The sequence below is a fragment of the Panthera uncia genome, assembly GCF_023721935.1.
Source record: "Panthera uncia isolate 11264 chromosome B3 unlocalized genomic scaffold, Puncia_PCG_1.0 HiC_scaffold_1, whole genome shotgun sequence".
NCBI classification, from domain to species: domain Eukaryota; kingdom Metazoa; phylum Chordata; class Mammalia; order Carnivora; family Felidae; genus Panthera; species Panthera uncia.
In genome coordinates this window covers 31,797,663-31,812,696 of record NW_026057582.1, presented here as the reverse complement: position 1 = coordinate 31,812,696, position 15,034 = coordinate 31,797,663, and the positions used below count along the sequence as shown (strand labels likewise).

Here is a 15,034-nt window from a genome sequence, read left to right as displayed (position 1 = left end):
ATGCTCTATCTCTCTCTGTCTCTCAAAAATAAATAAATGCTAAAAAAATAAAAAAAAAAATTTTTTTTTAAAGTCTGCCTGAAAACATGTACACTTATCTAAGTCAGACCTCTGGGGTAGGATATAGGGAACTTCCCATTTCTCTGGGAATTTTTTTTTTGTGGGGGAGAGGGATCAGTGCTCATGTATTATCGGGGGGTGGGGGGGAGGGAAACACAGAAATTTCCAAAATAAAAAAGAACAATAAAAAAGATAAAAAAAAGGAAAAAAGTATCCCATGGATGTGAAAAACTTTCAAGTGCTTCATCAGGGTCAACTATTACCAAGAAAGTCATCGTTAGGGGCGAAGACGAGGATAAACCATCCACCCCCCTGATAGTCAGTACCCGTTAACTGCGGAGGAAGATGAAGGGCAAAACGCCCCTGGCCAAGTGGCCCCAGAAAACCCCCCATCTAGGATCTAAGCGTCTTAAAGATGAAATATGGCTTCTCCTTCTCAATCCCCCTCCCTGCAGTAGAACAACCAGGAACCTGATCTAGGCTCTAAGTAAAACGTCAGGTCTTCAACCCCGAGACCCCCACCCCCCTGCCCTGCGGGTGCTCAGATGCCAGCCTGGGTCCACCCCTCCTCTGCCGCCGCTGGCTGCAGTGGGAGAGCGTCAGGCCAGGGCCCCCCTGAAAGGGCCAGGCCAGCACACGTGCACAGGGCTCAGTTCTCTGCAGCAGCTGCCGGCACAGCCAGGGTACCTTCTCTCCCTCGGGCCACCCTAGAGACCCTCTGGTACCCACACGCTGCCAGTGCCGCCAGGGCGTGGGCACTGGTTGGTGTTTCTAGGCGAAGAGCTGCCCGGAAGTGATCTCAGATGCCCGCTGTTCTGGTAACATAAACAGGAGTATCTGGTTAACTGATCAAGGGCACACTGCCAGCCTTTCAAAGCAAGCTGTCAGCTGGCTCGCTCAAAGATGAAAAGCAGAGTCTTCAAGAACATCTCCACCCAGATCTATTTACTTTCTCCCCACCTGGGAGTGGTTGCTGACGAAGTTGAGAACCACCAGGCAGTTTCCTCTGTTTGGAAAGGGTACCTCTAACAGCTTGGCCCCCCCACCCCCCGCCCCAGGTCATCTAAGTGTTGGGGTCCTGGAAACTCAGGGCGGCGGGGACATCCAAGGGAGCTAGCTAGACTTTCGAACTGGGCGGAGCTGGTTCACCTCTCACTAGCTTTCTTTGGACAGGATTCTCAGTCTCAGGCTCAAGATGCCCACCTGTAAAATGGGAATAACAAGACCTACACAGCCCAGCATCAGAAAGGACCAAATTATATCTCACAAGCTCAATTAAAGACATCCTGGTGCTGTGTTCACAGCAGGCACTTAAAAATTTTTTTAATCTAGAGGCAAACCATAAGAAACTCTTAAATACAGAGAACAAACTGAGGGTTGCTGGGGCGTGGGGGATGGGGAATGGGCTAGATGGGGGATGGGCATTAACGAGGGCACTTGTTAGGATTAGGGCACTGGGTGTTAAATCCAAGTGATGAATCACTAAATGCTACTCCGGAAACCATTATTACCCTATACGTTAACTAACTTGGATTTAAATACAATTAAAAAAAAAAATCTTCACCCAGCTGGCCTCTGTCACTCGCTGGCAACGTGACTTTAATTAACCTGTCGAGGCCTCAGTCGCTTCACCTGACAAATGGGGACACATAATATCCCTACTTTGCAGATTGTTGTCAAAATGAGGGCAATGGAAGCAAAACAGAACAGAGCCAGAGCCCAGAAATGTCCGCGGTCACACGGCTCTCACTTCCCATCCCTTTCTGTTCAATCAAGGTTAATCATTCACAGAGCTCCACAGGCCGAAGGAAAGAGGTCCTGTTATTTCACCACTGATGGGGAAACCTCGAGACCAGCCTCCCAGCCAGAGTGGGGAGACTAGAGAGGGGAGCAGGAACCTGTTTCCTGGTTTATGTCCACCTGTAGCCCATGTCCGGAGACAAAAGGGTCACCACGGAGTAAGGGGGCCACATGGCTCATCCTGCAAAGTGGTTTGACCTAACGAACACGCTCCGGTTAGAGAGCCCAGGCACCCCCTTCCTGACAAGGACCCCAGAAAGTAGATCGTGGCCTGGATAGCTCAGCACCTTTCCGCCAGTGTGGATGGAACCTGCAGGCTCCTGAGATAATCTGGAGCCGTTTTAAAAGTCAGGTGGTGGGGCACCTGGGTGGCTCGGTAGGTTAAGTGTCCGACTTCAGCTCAGGTCATGATCTTGCGGTTCGTGGGTTTGAGCCCCGCATTGGGCTCTGTGCTGACAGCCCAGAGCCTGAAGCCTGCTTCAAATTCTGTGTCTCCGTCTCTCTCTGCCCCTCCCCCACTTGTGTTCTGTCTCTCTCTCTCTCTCAAAAATGAATAAACATTTCAAAAAAAAAAAAAGTCAGGTGGCACATGATCTCAGTGAAGCAGCAAGGACTGTCCTCTTAGCTCGTAGCCAGTAAGAGTCGGCTGCCCCCGCCAATCTACCACCTCCACAGCCTGGCCTGGCTTCTTCCAGAGACCAAATGACGACAATCTAGCCATCAGCAGGCTCTGTCAACTATGGCCTTTGTAAACCGGATTCACTGATTTGTTTCCACATCAGTAAGACAAAGACACATCTGAGTGTCTCTCCTACTTGGTTGTTGTGAGGGAGTGTTGTGTGAGCTACTACAATGGTCTTAGCCCAGTGCTGGACACACATGAAGTGCTCACTAAATGTTGAAATCCACAGAAAGCAGAGTACTGGTTGCTTAGGGCTGGAAGCAGGGGAGAAAGGGGGTGCAGCTAAGGGGCACGGGGTCTCTTTTTGAGGTGATGAAAATGTTCTCAAACGAACAGTGGTGCTGGTTGCACAGCTATGAATATGCTAACAACCATTCAACCATACCCTCCAAATGGGTGAACCGTATGTAAATTATATCTCAAAAAAGTTATTATAAATAAAATAAAATAAAATAATAAAAAATAAAATAAAATAAAATAAAATAAAATAAAATAAAATAAAATATCCAGACCCCACTAAGCCTTTTACCAAGATGTTGTTGTTGTTCTTTACCCATTAGTCCCACTGGCAAGAAACCAGCCAAAAAGGCAGGCCCTGGACCATCCCCCTCTCCAGGCACTGAGGTCACTGATGGGACTACCCAGCTACTGACAGTGGCCCAAAAGCAAGCGAGGATGAAGATTCCAAGGTGAGAGGGGCTGCTCTCATCTTTGGCCACATGGAGCACTTGAGCCAGGCCTGAACTGTGAGCCTGAGGTACCACTGGCCTTGACCAAGCCTCCCCAAGGAGGAACTACTCTGAAGGGCAGGTCACAGCCCGGGGCATCTCCTCCTTCGGGCCACACTTCACACCAGTCCACAGCAGGGCGACACCGTGCTCTGGAGGCCACCGTGAGAACAACCTAACCTGCCCCCACCGCTGCCCCTGGGCTTGGTCCCGCCTGTAACACCTCCCCCATGTCTGGAGTCCAACGTCTGGAGCCCTTGCAGGTCTGATAACGCACAGGCCTCGGCAGGCCATAGCTCACAGAAGTAGCCCACGCATTCCTTTCCCAAAGAAGGAAAAGCCACCCAAAAGTGAGGTCATTTGGTTTTTCTGGCTCAGATGTTGACAGCTATGGGCCACTCGGTTCCACAGAAAACTTCCCGGATGACAAAGGATTTGGCCCAGCCTGGCATTCAGAAAATATGGGGATCTGTGGTCTGACTGAGTGGACCCTAACTGGACTCCTCTGCGTAGCTGAGGGGTGACCCCTTGACTTCATATCTCAGAGCCTCGATCTGTGAAAGCACGCTCAGCAGAAATGGTCCTGCAAGAGGAAGGAAGCAAACTGTATTCGAAATGGTCAGCTGGCCAAAAGGTCACCTCGGTGCCTGGAGTGTTCCTGAGTCTGGGCCAGCAGGATCTAGCAGGCACTGTGCCCCAGCTCCTCCCGGCCCCAGACTCCTTGACCCAGTCAAGGGCACATGACCAATAGGACCCCAGACTTAAGCCAATGCCACAGTGTTACCACCTCCCTCCTCAGGACCTGCCACCCAGCAGCCACAGGACCTCACGCCAAACACAGGTAGAAACATGGCCTCCCAAGGGAAAGCTCAAAGCTCCGGGGGAATCCAGAGCCCTCAGGAAGGCAGAGACACCCCGCGAAGAAAGCAGGGTTTGGGGCACAAGCTCAGAGCCCCACAAGTATGGAAGTGTGACAAGCCACAAGGAATCACCCCAGTGACTGGCGGCCTGGCAGGTGGGGTGGAGCACAGACTTCCTAAGAGGCATCAACAGACCGTGTCTATACCCTGCCACTCCCTGTGACAGAAACCTCCATAATTCTCATCTATGACAGCAATTACCCTCTGCCTAAGAGGAAGTTTCTGGTTCCTGAAGCACTGAATGGAGGAAGGGAACAAGAGGCGTGGCGCTTTGAGTTCCTCCTGAGTTGCATATAAAACAATAATTTATCTCTCTACACGGAACAGACTGGTAAGCAGTTAGGATGTCACTGGGGTGGAGGGACCCAGGAGCCCTCACGCCCTGCTGGAGGGCACACTGCAGCCATTCTAGAGCTCAGTCTAGCACTATATTGTGAAATAGGATGTGCACCTACCCCACTACCCACAATTCCTGCCAGGAAATCCATCCCCCTCCAAGAAATCCTCCCGTGGGGAACGCTGGGTATGTAGGAGAATGTTCATCATTCCATTAGCTGTGCTGGCAGGGGAGGGCTCGGGGACGATTTCCGTGTTCACTGTAGGAAGACCGTGGGGTAAAAATGTGACTCATATGACCTTGCACAGACCTGCAATGACAGTGGGCCACGAGCCGAGGGCCTAATTAAGTCCGTTCTCTTTACTTGAAGTCCAAGAAAATAGTTTCTTCTCCCCAAACCCAAACACAGATCAGCACATCATAAAGCAACACAGAAATCCCAAAACCCCTTTATTAAGGGGCCAAAGACAACACGTGAGCCAAGGAAAACCCCACCCAGGCCCAGACCGATGTGGCCTACTGCCGTCACTATCCCTGCAGCCTGTCCACTAGACCTGTCAGAAGTGTGGGAACCGGCAGCCAGCACAGCAGGCCTGTTGGCCAGGTAGCCAGCCAACAAGTCAGCGTGGCCAGCCCGGCTCGAGGGACAGGGCAGCCAGGGGTTCAGCAGCAGGAAGCAGGAAGCAGGAAGCAGGAAGCAGGAGGCTGGGGAACAGGAATGTGTCTGCAGAGAAGTCCACATTTCCAGAAGGGTGAGAAAGGGCTGCTGCAGGTAGATCTGACCAGGACCCTCCAACTCTGCTGGGACAGCGCAGGACACGGGGGGCTTCTGAGTGAATGTATTCAGAGCCTTCCTTGAAGCTGTGAGATCTACACCCCTCTGTCCCCCAGCACAGGACTTACCCTCAGAAACTGTGCAGTGGGAGAAAAAAGCTGCAGGGAGCAGGGACAGCCAGTGGGCACCACAGCCGTCCCCAAACCTCGGTCCAGAGGGGAGGAGAGAGGGAAGGAGATCAAAGATGTTGGCTATTATTATCACTCAGAGAGGCATTTACCACCTCAGCAAATCTGCTCAACAATCCTATGCTAGAGGAGGAGACTGACGGTCAGAGGGGTTACACAACCTTCCCTGTCACACAGCTAGGCAGAGGCAGAACTGACATTTGAACAGGGGTCTATAGGACACCCAAGCCTGAGCCCTGTCCACTATGCTGGTGCTGAGGCTTCCAGGCAAGCCTTCTACCTTCAGAGTGGCAAGTAATGAGGGATCTGACAGCACCACCTGCCCCCACCACCCAGCTTTGCCCACCATCCTGCACCAGTCCCGGGTCTGCTCAGAGCCACGCGGGTACCTGTGCGGCTGTCCTCAGGCAGTCCCTGGGCCTGGATCAGGGAGGTAGCTAAAGGGCAGCCCAGGACACCAGGCTAAGAATCACCACCCCCCCCCACCCCCACCCCCCCCCAGTGCTCATCCAGCCACGAGAGAAGGTCCTGGACCTGGTGGCTCCCAAGGGATGCAGAATGGGCTGGGCAAGTTTTTCTTCTAAGTCTCAGTTTTAGGGAGGGGGAAAGAGGTTTGAACTCCTGTCTCTTTTGGCTTTCTGAACACAAAGCCCATTGAGAGAGACCAGGAATATAATCAAAATGACAGCCAAGGCGGGGGTGTGTATGCCAGAGTGTGGGCAACTGGCTTGTTGGGGCTTGGACTGGCCTGATGTCAGCAGCCTCCCCTACAGCGGTCCACTGTGGGTGCTCCTGACTCGCGCAGGCTCCAGGATCCCCCGGCCTGTGAGCCAGGAGCCAGATTCGCATGGGGGTCACACGATGAGCTCCTAATTCAAGGAGCCTTTAGTCTGCCGGGGATGCCAAATGTTAATCAAAAAGTTGTATCAATGGGGGCGCCTGGGTGGCTCAATTGGTTAAGCATCTGACTTTGGCTCAGGTCATGATCTCACAGTTCACAAGTTCAAGCCCTGGGTCGGGCTCTGTGCTGACAGCTCAGAGCCTGGAACCTGCTTCAGATTCTAACTCCCTCTTTCTCTGCCCCTCCCCAGCTCGTGCACTCTCTCTCAAAAATAAACATTAAAAAAAAAAAAAAAACAACCTCGTATCAATGACTGTATATTTGCAAACTGAGTTTAAAGGCATACGGGAAAAGTTTCAGAAGGTGTAAGGCTAAAACAGGGCCCTAACCCCGTCGTGCGTATGTGTGTGTGAGCAGGTGTGTGTACCCACACCCAACTGCTGCCCTGAGGAAGTCAGTGAATTTTTAAAGCCGAGGAATTTTAATTAGATGAAAAGACTGTAAATGTGAAGAGAGATCATATAATTTATCATCCAAACCAGGGCACTTAAAAACAAAAGGAGGGGCTATTAATAATTACATCAGGGTAACAGGTGCAAACCAAGACATATGGTGGCCCTACGCACATGTGTGGGGTTGGGCATGGTCGGGAGGGTGATGCCGCCCAAGCAGAGGAAATCAAAGGGCAAAGTCCTCAGGGACGACACCGGCTCAAACCACTAGAAAATGGCCATGGGGCTGGTGCAGGAGGAGGGGAGAGGGAGGCCAGAGGCTGGAGGTCAGCAGGCCGCAGGGGCCTGACGCTCGTGCATGATGTTAGGACGGTTTCTCCTGAGAACAATGGAAGCCACTGGAGAGCCCTGTTTGATTTCAGCCAAGGGTCGGGGGTGAGAATGAGGCGGGTCCAGGAATCAGGTGTTGGTTTACAAATACTACGCTGGCACCTTGGAAAGAGACTCCTAGTTTTGGCGTGAACAACAGATCAGAGGCGGACAAGAATGTCAGCAGACACCAATCAGGAGACCATACGAATATCCAGGCAAGAGATAAAGGTGACTTGGGGTGGGGCGTGGGGAGGGTGAAGACAGAGAAGCAGGCGGACAAGTACACTTGGGGGTTAGGGACCTCACCCCCAGATTTGGCACCTGAGCCAAAAGATGCATGGATGGATGGAAGGATGGATGGATGGATGGGCGAAGATGTCATCCACTAAAGCCCAGCTCTCCACCACACTCCCCTGCCCACCCAGACACTGCAAGCCGCTCACCACGGCTACAAAAGAGGGTCCACAGCCCTCAGCCGGACAGTCTGAGTTGAAGGTCAGAATGGAAGGATCTGAGAGAGCAGAACGCCGTCCCAAGCCCACTGTCGAGGGCTCTGTCAGTAGCAGCACAATTCAATCCTCCCAATCTCCCTATGAGGTAGGTAGCATCATTAATCCCATTTTACAAATGAGAAAGCTCACAAAGTCACTCAAGGTCACATCGAACAGTACACACAGGAGCCAGAATTCAGGCTGCAGAGCCCCTGCTTCTAACCACAAGCTCAGTCTGCCTGGACCTCCGCTCCCTCGACTCCCCTGCCAGCCCAGGCCCAGCAGCAGGCCACATGCACAAGCCCAGAGTGAGGCTCCTCCCCTCTCACTGCCCCCCACCCCCAGCCCACCTCACCCCAACCCAGGCAGATCACCCTCCTGGAGTGGGCCCAGCACAGGCAGTGCCTGAAGCTCCCAGCTAGAGGTGATCTTACTGTGTGGTCAGGACGGACAACCTTGGCCTTAGAACAGCCTGAAGAGAACAAGTACAGGGCCTCCCTCTCCCCTGGAAGCCTCTCCATCAAAACCCAGAGAAAATCAGGCTGAAATCATTAAGAGCCTCTAAAGGGGAAACTGGAAACTGGGGGGAACGCCAAGGACCTAAACTGGTCTTCCTTTAACGGACCAAGCCAGCCTGGGGAATAAGGAAGCAGGAGAGGCAGTATAGCCCTTGCACCTCGAGTGGCTGGCTGACCCCGGCAATACCACTCCTCACTTCCTGCACACTTTGCTTCCACCATCTGAGCCGGGGGGCCGGCCCTGCCTGTGCTTCTAGAAGTCTTTCTGGACAGAACCGTAATGGGAGAAGGGCAGGAGAAGTGGTCACTACCTACCCTCAGGAGTTCCAGGATTCCCCCAATGTCCCTGAGAAGGTGTTTGAGCCCAGTCCACCTGGCCCGTGCCGCCTCCCCACCCTCCTTCTATCTGTGGATCCCAGTGGCTCTGGGACAAAGCCCACGGCTCACCCTGCTCACGTGGGCCCTGGCTTTCAGAAGGCACATCTGGGGAAGCGTCCTGGTGGGTGCCCCCCCACCCCACCACCTGTGCACCATGGCTGGTCTCTGCAGGCCTCCCTCGAGGGGCAGAAGGATGCCCCTGTTCCCCCTCTGCCACCACTGGGGCATGTTACTCACCTCCTTCCTGTCACCCCACCTCTCTTCATCCCCCACCTTTTCCATGCCTTAGTAGAATGTTTGCAGACACAATGGACACAGGCACTAGAAGATCTGAGTTCTAATTCTGTTCCACCACAAGGGAGCGCAGGGCCTCGGGTCTGCCCCTTAAGCCTCACACTCTCACTTCAAAGTCTCCCACTTTATGTGGGGCCATACCTGCCTCCCAGCTGCCCTAATGGGCTCTTGTTAAATCAGATGATACCACCACTGGGAGAGGACTCTGAGAGCAGCGAATGTGAGTTTCCCAAATTGACCTAATTATAAAACATGCTGAAAATGCAGATTCCACCCCAACAATGGGCACTCTGGTTCAGGAGTTCTGGGTGGGACCCATGAATCAGAATTTTAACAAGTAACAAGCACTCCAAGCGAATCCTATAATCGAGCAAGTTTGGGCAACTCTGGGCTGGAGAAACATGGAGGAAGTCTCTATCACCTCCCCTCCTGCGTAGAGAAGGACAAGAGGAGTTTGCGGAAAGCCCTCCTTGGCTTTGTGCACACATAAAATCACCACCCTGCCCACACTTGGGGAGCCCACCAGGCACAAGACACTAACCTGGGTGGTTTACATCCCTCATCCCATTTAGTCCTGGCAACGACCCTACAGGATAGATTGAAAAAGAAACCAAGGCTCAGAGTAAGGACCTGCTCAAGGTCACAAGAGTAAGATGGCAGAGGGCTTCTCTTCGCCCCAGAAGTGCCAACACCGAAGCTGACTCTGCTCAACACCCTGTGGCCCCCACAAGATGGACTCTCCTGCGGAGAAGGGGGGCAGGGGAGGAGGGGTTAGAAAGGAGACAGCTGCAGGCAGGACTGCCCCCCTCCCCTCCTCCGAGCCTGGACGTGACCCATGCGTGGCTGGTCCCCACCACTCTATCCTGCAGGAGAAAGGGGCGCTCCACTGCCTGGACGTGGAGGCTGCTATTTCCTGTCCCCAAATAGGAGGGAGACAGGGATCCTGGAGTCTGCAAACTAGGAAGGTAGGGGGACCCACCTAAGGCACAATCACACAGCAACTTAACTGGGGGAGAGTTCTGAGCCAGAATGCCTGGCACAGAAGTGAGGGGCTCGGGCACCCCAAGGGTCTGGCAGGTTCGCTGCCGTCGGGCAGAGCCCACTTCAGATCTTCTGTCCCCCTTCTCTCTGCCCCTCCCTTGCTCGCTTGCTCTCTCTCAAAAATAAGCAAACAGCTGGGCGCCTGGATGGCTCAGTCAGTTAAGCGTCCGACTCGATTTTTGGCTCAGGTTATATGATTTTATGGTGTCATGAGTTTGAGCCCCACATCTGGCTCTGTGCGCTGACCATACGGAGCCTGCTTGGGATTCCCTGTCTTCCTTGCTTCCTGCCCCTCCCCCACTCACACCTTGTAAATAAATAAATAAATAAGAGGGGATAAACAAAATGTGGTGTATACACACAATGGAATATTAGTCGGCCATAAAAAGGAAGGGAATTCTGACACATGCTATCACATGGATGAACCTTGAGGACATTATGCTAAGAGAATGAGCCAGACACAAAAGGACAAATACTGTCTGACTCCCCTTTGATGAAGTACCTAAAGCCGTCAAATTCTCAAAGACAGTAGATGCTGGTTGTCGGGGCTGGGGGAGGAAGGGATGGGGAGTGAGTGTTTAATGAGTACAGAGTTTCGGTTTGGCCAGACGTCAAGAGTTCTGGAGACGGACGGTGGTGATGGCTGCACAACAGTGGGAATGTGCTTAATGTCACTGACCTGCACACTTAAAAATGGCAAAAATGATAAATTTCATGTTATATATATTTTACCACAAACTACCTCTCCCTCTCTCTCTCTCTCTCTCTCCCTCTCTCTCTCTCTCTCTCTCTCTCTCTCTATATATATATATATATATATGCATAGAGATGCAGGTTAAACATAAACTTGCATGTGGGCATCGGAAAATAACCCTATTACCTGTGGGGAAGCATTTTTTGGGTTGTTTGTTTTTACCGTGAACATGTTACACTTTCCTAATAAAACCAAAAGAGACCCTGGAGACTTCTCAACAAAACCGTTTCGAATCGTGACCCATTTCGGTGTCTGAGAACTGCCCACTCTACACAATGTTGCAGGCAATGTCGTCACCTGACTCCTCTCTGCCACCAGCGACAGCCTGCCGGGCGGGACAGGGATGAGCATCACCCCCCTTGAAAGCAGTGAAGGCAGACTTGGGGTGGGGGCCAGCAATGACGCACGGGGCCTCCCCAGCCCTCCCCACTTCACGAAAACAGGAGTAGGGAAATGCCCCCAGGGCCAGAGACGATGGGTAACTGGTGTGCCCCTCCCTAGGCTCTGACTCCAAGGTGACTCTGGCTTTGGAAGGAAATGAGCCACCCTGCCCTATTTCCCCTTCGAGGAAGGCACAAGGGAATGACTGAGCCCAGTCCCTACATGCCCGGCCTTCTCCTCCACGGGACTCTGGTGAAATCACCTCCCATCCTCCACCGCAGGGGGACAGGAAGCTGCAGCGAAGAGGGAGACGGAGAAAACGTCCACCTGATGGAGGAAAACGTCCATCCTGTGCCTTACAGGATGGGGGAGGCACAAAGGACAAGAGGGGCCTTTCCAATTTCTACCCTCAATCCTGCCATGAAGACACCAGGAGAGATGCAGACTCAGGCTCCAGTCCTGATGTTTCCACTGACTGGCCATGTGGCCTTGCCTCAGTTTCCTCATCTGTAACTTGAAACGGATGGAATGCTTCTTTTCAGCGGCTCCTGCCTTTCAGCTCTGAAACTGAAGGCTTCCATCTGAGCTTGGTGATGTCCCCGAACCAGGAAAGGGCTGGGGAAGACAAGACATGGCCTTGGAGCAAGGAGAGCCTCCTCCAGGGACCCATGCCTGGTCTCCCTCCTGGACGCAGCGCTTCTAACTGGAGCACCAGCACCCCCACCCTCAGACCACACCGCCCAGCCATTCATTTCATATTTTCTAAGCTCTCACCCTGGGCCAGGGGCCGAGCCAGCAGTGGGAAACAGTGGCGAGCAGCCCAGCCTTCGAGGCACTCACAGCCTCGTGACTGTGTCCACCCCACCCCCTGTCCCCAAGGCCAGCCCTCTGAGGAAGCAGAGCCTGGAACAGTCATCCGAACAGTCGGCAGAAGGGGAAGCCATACGGGGCCCTGAGAAGTGCACCAAACCAAACTGAGAGCCAGGGAAAGCGTGGTTTGAATCCCGCACCGGCCGCCAATTTGCTGTGTGACCTTGGACTAGCTTCTTCAGCCCGCTGGGACTCAGTTTCCTGATCTGTCAAGAGAGGCCTGGGACTGGTCTCTGCACGACCTTCCAGCTCAGACAGCCTGGGCGTCTCTGGGATCCCGGGATCCCAGCAGCACCACTGACCCCGACCATCTGGGCCCCGTGGACTCCAGACAAGCGGAGCTGATGGTCGGCCAGCTCCGGAGAGTCATGCGGCACCAGGGACAGAGGCTCAGCCCTGCAAAGCCCAGCTGCCAGAGGCCGTCTGAAGGCAAACGTCTGCTGTAACTTTAGGATCAAATGGGTGTCTCGGCTTTCTCAGAGTTGGAACTGTTTAGCTCGGGACGGGGTCAGAAGACCAGAAGGAAGCTTCTTGCATTCTCGGTGCCGCACTGCCTAGTAGGGGAAAGTGGCGCCCCTCCCGCCCCATCTCTGCCGGATTTGAACCATAAACACAGCCCTTTTCTGAAGGGAAGGGCTTAACATAAACCAGATGTGGTAGGGACTTTCCCCCACCCCCTCCTGGCCCTAAAATTAAACATTCAGTGTCTCCTCTGCCAAAATTCACTTGAAGGCCGAGCCTTAAAGAGCCAGCACCTCCGGTTCTCACCCTCACACATTCTCAATCACATCCCCGCTTAAACAAAATGTCAAAGTACCCAAATGGCAAGTGTGGATGGGGCGGCCCCCCAGGAGTGCCTGGCACCCATGCAGGCCAGGGACAGATTTAAAAGGAAAGGTCACTGGAGAAGAAATGCTGATCCTCTATCACTGGCCCAGAAGGTACCAAAGGTACCTTCCAGGAGTGGTTCCCGCGCCTGGGGATTTGCCCCTGGGGACGGCACAGAGAGGGTTTGCACATGCAGGGGCAGTCAGCTCACAGGGAGCATCACTCCTGTCCCTAGGGGACTCTGGAGATTCCTGGAAGAGTCCATTTCCAGGACTCGAGTTTGCAGTCTCTAGAAATGGGATGAATAACAGGTATCTGATTTATCTCTGATCTCATGCAAGGCTGTGACGGTCCAGACAGAGCCCACCTCAAGAGACCTGGACTCTGCTGGGCTGCCAGGCTGGTCGCTCCCCTGTCCTAAAAGCTCACCTGGGTCCTACAGATCCTTCCAACCCCAGCCGAAGTCCCAGACCATCCCATCCACCCATCCACCTAACCGCCCCCCCACCTGCCCATGCCCCCTATGCTAGGGTCAGGCCTCAGCACCCAGCACTAATCAGTTGGCCCTACAGAGGCACATCCTGTCTCCACAGCAAGGGGACACATCCATCCCCTGCCTTTAAGCTCAGGGGACCACATCTTACACCTTCTATGCACTCCACAGCGCCTAGCAGCACACAACACACACTGAGCGTGCTCAGAACAGATGGTTAAATCTCATGCAGCTGCCATTACTCAAGCAAAGGACAGGTTACAGCAATAAATAAATAAACAAATAAATAAATAAATAATATATATATATATATATATTTGGAGAGATGGTGCTTCAGAGAGAAATTCCCTGACTTGCTATTAAATTGAATACTATTTTTTCTTAAAAAGTAGTTCATCCTACAACCTCAACATAGTCTTTTTCGTTTCTGCGTATTACCTGTTTACACTGGTTTTTATGGTTGCAACTGATTATAATGCATATAGCATATAGTGTTACTCTAACATTCAACAGTCTATTGGATATTCTATTCCTGTATAATCTGTATAAATGTCATTCTAAAGGCTGAAAAAAAATGTCCCACCACTACCATGTATCAGGAAGGTTTGTTAAACTCCTCCCCTAATGTTGCTTAGACACGGAAGCTTTTTTTTTTCCCCAGATGGCACAGAGCATATTCTTAGGCATTTCTGTCTCAGTTGGACAGTTTTCTTCAGACAAAATCCTGGAGGCCAGTGGAGCGGGGGAGGGGGCGGGGGGGGTGGGTGGGTGGAATTACCAGGCCAAAGGATATGAACATTTTCACAGCTTTTGCTACATAAATGAGCCACGATGCTAACCCACAAGTTGCAACAATCCCTAGAGCCTTCAGAAAGGAGTCCATCCACCTGTTCATCTAAAACCTTGCCTTGATTGGATTTTTTTCTCTTTGCAAAACTGTGTCTCAGTTACACGTATTGCCTGGAAGAGTTCATCACCTCTAGGACTCCAGAATAAGTGCTCTGAGGGTCCTTTTTCTTATACCTTAGCTCTCAGGCCCACCTTCTCTATACCAACCCTTGTAACCCTAGTCCTTTCTGATGTCAGAGGCATGCTGTGGCCCCCTGAGGCCTGCTCTACCAAACTCAATCTCCCCCTCAACTTCTGAGAGTCGTGGTTCCCTTCTACACTGTGCCCCTCCTCCCACGGTACCACATCCCCCCTGAGAAACTGCGGATAGTCAGAGAGGCAGAGGGGGTGGTTCTTGACCTACAGCCCCCAAAATGACACCCAGGGATGTGGAACTGCCCTGTCAAACTGAGTCTCATGTGCTTTCTCAGCTCCCTGTTGCCTGGGCCTGTCTCCCTGGGCCAGTTGGAGTCTATGCCAACAAAACACACTGCAGCTGGCAGACCCCCAGGCTGAAAAGACCCAGGAGCATGGCAATGAGGAGGCGTCCACAGTCTAGAGCCAACCCAAACCCCTGTTGTCACGCTGTCTGGATGAAAGCTAGAACCCACACAACAGTGCACAGTCAGAATTTGGCTCAACTGAGACTACAGGGTCAGAGGTCACTAAGGTGGGACAGGGCGAGGCAGCATATGGGGCGCTGAAAAGCCCTCTCTCCACAGGAAACCAAACAGAGCTGGACAGTCACTAAAGGACACAGATGTTTGTGCTGGGTGAGCAGGGAGGGCCACCTGTCTGATAGAAGTGGCCCCTCAGAATGCCCAGGGTGAGAAAAACATGGCCTCCACCATTAGCACCGCAATATTGCTTTAAAGCAGCCTTATTGGCCCTCTTGCTCCAAAGCCAAAAACAATTTACGGTCAGGGAAGCAAGAACAGATTTT

The 15,034-nt window shown here is 52.6% G+C and overlaps 1 protein-coding gene across 4 annotated transcripts in view; it reads right to left on the bottom strand.

The window, feature by feature from the left end:
* The window catches only part of ACTN1 (actinin alpha 1), a 98,696-nt gene that overhangs the window by 58,322 nt on the left and 25,340 nt on the right, over window positions 1–15,034 (bottom strand). The window contains exon 1 of one of the 4 annotated variants that reach the window (XM_049612591.1): window positions 8,780–8,839. The exons of the other annotated variants lie outside the window; for them this stretch is intronic. Within the exon in view, the coding sequence (XP_049468548.1) occupies window positions 8,780–8,824 (45 nt within the window). The 5' untranslated portion in view covers window positions 8,825–8,839. Of the gene's footprint in view, window positions 1–8,779; window positions 8,840–15,034 lie in introns of those variants that run through there. 4 annotated transcript variants of the gene reach the window in all.